Source organism: Palaemon carinicauda, chromosome 31 (assembly GCF_036898095.1).
Source record: "Palaemon carinicauda isolate YSFRI2023 chromosome 31, ASM3689809v2, whole genome shotgun sequence".
In the NCBI taxonomy this organism is placed as follows: domain Eukaryota; kingdom Metazoa; phylum Arthropoda; class Malacostraca; order Decapoda; family Palaemonidae; genus Palaemon; species Palaemon carinicauda.
Window position 1 is genome coordinate 34,194,085 of NC_090755.1, and position 3,819 is coordinate 34,197,903.

A 3,819-nucleotide genomic window follows, 5' to 3' on the forward strand; every position below is an offset into this window, starting at 1 on the left:
TGATACCCTGCTGGACCACAGAGTCTAATTCTTTCTTGATAGATCCACGGAAAGTGTAGGGGATCTACCGTGGGGTGTGCATGGCGAATGGGACAGCGTCCTCTTTAAGGTGGATTTTCATTGGAGGTCCTGCCTTTGACCTCAGTAGAGCTGCTTTAAGGTTCTCCTTAAACACTAGAACATCATGGAAGGTATGAAAGAAATATTATCGGGCCTTGGCCTTGGCCTTGGCATGGAAGGGTAGCTCCTTATATCTGTTCACGTGGATACCTTTGTGGACTTGGATCGTGGTGTGACAGGATCGGTTGGTCAAAGACAGAGTGACCTTTAGGGTATCTAAAGCTGTTGTCATCTGTGATCCATCTGCCATGAGTGTCACTGAGTTAGCAGAAGGTTGTAGCTCTTTCCTGGCGATTTGAAGAAGTTCCAAATGCTGAGGACCCATCACCGATACATTGGCTACTGTGTCGGCAGCATCATAATCTTTGATGTCTCACCCTTGTAGGTGAGGTCGAGGGATATAGGTGCTGGTGAAGGGCATGTTGTTGTGGAAAAGGTCTCATCCTTGGGACAATTGGAGGGCTTGCTCGAAGGGGGCATGGGATTAGGTGGGCCGCTCTGCTTGGCATTCATCTGCTGTTGGCAACATCTGTCGTAGTGGCCAACTCGCCCACAGTGTTTGCAAGTAGCCTTGTGGCTAGGATACTTTGAGGTCTTATGTCAGTGTCCCTTGCCGGCACAGTTTCCGCATATCTTCTTTGTGTAGGAAAGGCCCTAGGTGTCCCTGTAAGGGTTTGAATAAGAAGTAGTATCTTTGTTCTCCTGTCCTTTGATTTTTTTGTAGGTAGAGACCGCACACAATTTAGAAGGAGGAACACGTATGGCAGTGGTGGCTGTCCTTGTGGCCTCATAGGAGTGACACTTATTGACCATGGTTGCCAATGAAGCTGAAGTGTCCAGGGCAATGAGTTTTTGTGTGAGCTCCTCGTCCCTGACTCCCAGGATGATGATCATCTTTAGCTGAGTTTCTTCACAAACAGCAGACAGGCCAGAATAGATGTTGATTTCTTCAGCTACGTGCTTCAGTAAGACATAGAAATTGCTGACGCTTTCCCCTTCCCTCTGTTTGCAGGAAAGCAGATCCCTGTGACGTAAAGCTTCATTTCAAAGGTTCTTGATATGTTCCTGAAGAATATTCAAGACTTCCTTCAGGCTTCTATCTGTGTCTGCAAGTGGCCTTGTGGCTAGGACACTTTGAGGTCTTACGTCAGTGTCCCTTGCCGGTACAGTTTCCGCATATGCTGTCGGCATATGTTCGAGTATCCTTTGGGTCTCCAGGCTGAGGCACATGAGAAGTTGTATTAACTGCTTCCTGGTAGGTAAAGTCCCTAGGTACACCATTACATTGTAGTCATCCCACCGTCTACGCCATTCTCTAAACACTTGATATGTGGCATCAGGACGTAAGGGTGGTGGGGTCTGGGTGATGGCTTTCTGTTGGGGTGATGGCTGAATGGGTGAAGGCACTGAGGATTGGGCTGAAAGTTTTTGCTTGTCTTTTGGTGTTGCTTGCTCTCCAACGTGTAGTAGCCAACTCTGCCTGTCGAGATCCCTTCAGGTATTAGATGAGAAGCCTTAACTCCCCACTTGTAGCTGTTGAAGGTGGCATAGACAGATGTGGTGAGAGCGAAGGCGGGGTTTCCAGCGTTGAAAAACCTTGTGGGGTTCGACGGTCTGTTGGTGAGGTTAGGTGTGAGGGCAGATGGTGGTTGTCATTGGCCTGGTCATGTTGTATATCCCCAGATTCGTCTTGATGTGAGGTAGTAGACATTATAAATCGTTTCAAGCTATCACCCACAGTTTAGAAGAAAAGACAAAAAAATAAGAGAGACTTTCTATAGTTTTAGTTTTAAAATTACTGTAAATCAACAGTGGCATATGGCAATGAGAGTGAGTGTGAGAGGGATCCTGGGTGGGGCGTGAAGGGCGACAACTGACCGTTGTCACTTAATGAGCCGGGCAGTGGTCAGCGTGTTTCCGATGATGAGGGAGTGGATGCAACTCGAATTCCGGAGATGGGTAGGGGTAAAAGGGTTCTCAGACGTGGCTTGATAAAGGGCATGACACACAAGAAAAATACTACCCACTAAAAAATATTCACTAATATCACACTACACTAGCTCTGCATAAACGGCTCACAAATGAAGCACAAACACTGTAAAATCCACATATGGTCCAGATGAAATGGTGGCTTAACGCAAAGGCTGGATACCAGTGTTCCTGTAAAAGCTGAATGGCTTCATCACTGCGCCATGGTGATATGTGATAAGGTCTTGTAGAGGAAGACAGATGATTGCAGTGATGAAGAAATAAAATCCCGAGTCGTAAATTGCGTTTATTCCACACAGCAAAGGGCTTATGTACAGTGGTGCTTTAGTAGGTGAACGGCTAGTGCCAGGAGAAGCAAGAAGACTGAATATGAGCATACGCGGAGTGCTGACAATGCGATTCATGTGCATGCGTTTGTAACATACAAAGCTTATGAAACGTAAAGGTTGCAGATGTATAAAACAATATGAACAATAATCTACAATTAGGGTTCACTCTTCTTAAACTATTCTTAGTTTCTCTATCTCTTTACTGCAGTTTCCTTCTTTTGTTAAAATACTTCTCAAGTACTTGAAGTGACTGACTTCCTCCACAGCTTCATCTCCAATCTGCATGTTTATTGGAGGTCCTTGTCTTCTTGCAATTCTCATTACCTTAATCTTAGATGTATTCATTTTCATTCCATTCTTCTCTGCTATCCTGTTTATCTTATGTATCATTCTATTTAAACCCTCTCTTGTGCTACAGACAACTGCCTTGTCATTAGCAAACCTGATCATTTTCACCATTTTTCCTCCCACCTTAATGCCATCTTCCAGATCTTCCAGTGACTCTTTAATCATTGCTTCTGCATAGATTTGAACGGAATTGGTGATAGTTAACATCCCTATCCGACTCCTCTTACAACTGTTTCAGGTTCCGAATCTTCTCCTGCAAATGTATTGTTACTGTGTGATTTAAATATAGATTCTTTATTAATCTTCTATCTCTCCAATCAATGGATATGTTTTTAAGAATTCCCAGTAGTAATGTGTGAACCCTATCAAATGCCTTTTCAAAGTCAATGAAACAAACAAACATTTCCTCGTTAACATCTGCAACTTTTTCTTGCATCATCCTGATACAGCTAATTGCTTCTTGTGTTCCACATCCTAATTTAAATCCAGATTGGTCTTTTCCAATATATTCTTTAGCTTTTGCTTTTAACCTTCCTGCTAATATACTAAGCATTATTTCTGAGGCTTGGCTAATTAAGCTTATTGCTCTATGTTCTAAGCACTTTATTGGTTTTGGTTTCTTAAGGAAGGCAATCAGGGATATTTTTAGGTGATCTTCTGGCCACTCTCCATTATTATAGATTATGTGGCATAATAGCTTCAGTTCTTCCTTGGCATCTCTTTCTAGACTTTTTATTAACTCTGGTCCGGGAGCTTTACTAATTTTAGTTCCTTTATAGCTGCTGTGATTTTTCTGTCTAATAAATCAGGACCAATGTTATCATTTAGTTCCTCCTCCTCTTCTACTTCTATTTCAGGTTTGCTTTCTTTACCATATAAGTCTTCAACGTGTTGCATTCATGTTTTCCTTACATCGTCGGGATTTTTTAGTTTTTCTCTATTTTTCTCTTCTATTTCAACGTTTCTTATTCCAACTCTTCTCTATCTATTAACTTATTTAATTCTGATTAGCATTAGGTCTTATCTTCCTTTG

General features: G+C 42.6%; 1 protein-coding gene across 1 annotated transcript; it reads right to left on the reverse strand.

Moving 5' to 3' along the window:
* Positions 1-2,609: 2,609 nt before the first annotated feature.
* On the reverse strand, positions 2,610-2,993 carry LOC137624663 (uncharacterized). The gene has a single exon (XM_068355622.1). It carries the CDS (start codon positions 2,991-2,993, stop codon positions 2,610-2,612), a length of 384 nt encoding a protein of 127 aa, XP_068211723.1.
* Between the last annotated feature and the right edge of the window lie 826 nt (positions 2,994-3,819).

Excerpts from the sequence above, each read along its gene's own strand:
- LOC137624663 (XM_068355622.1), bottom strand. The coding sequence starts at position 2,993 with ATGTTAACTATCACCAATTCCGTTCAAATCTATGCAGAAGCAATGATT.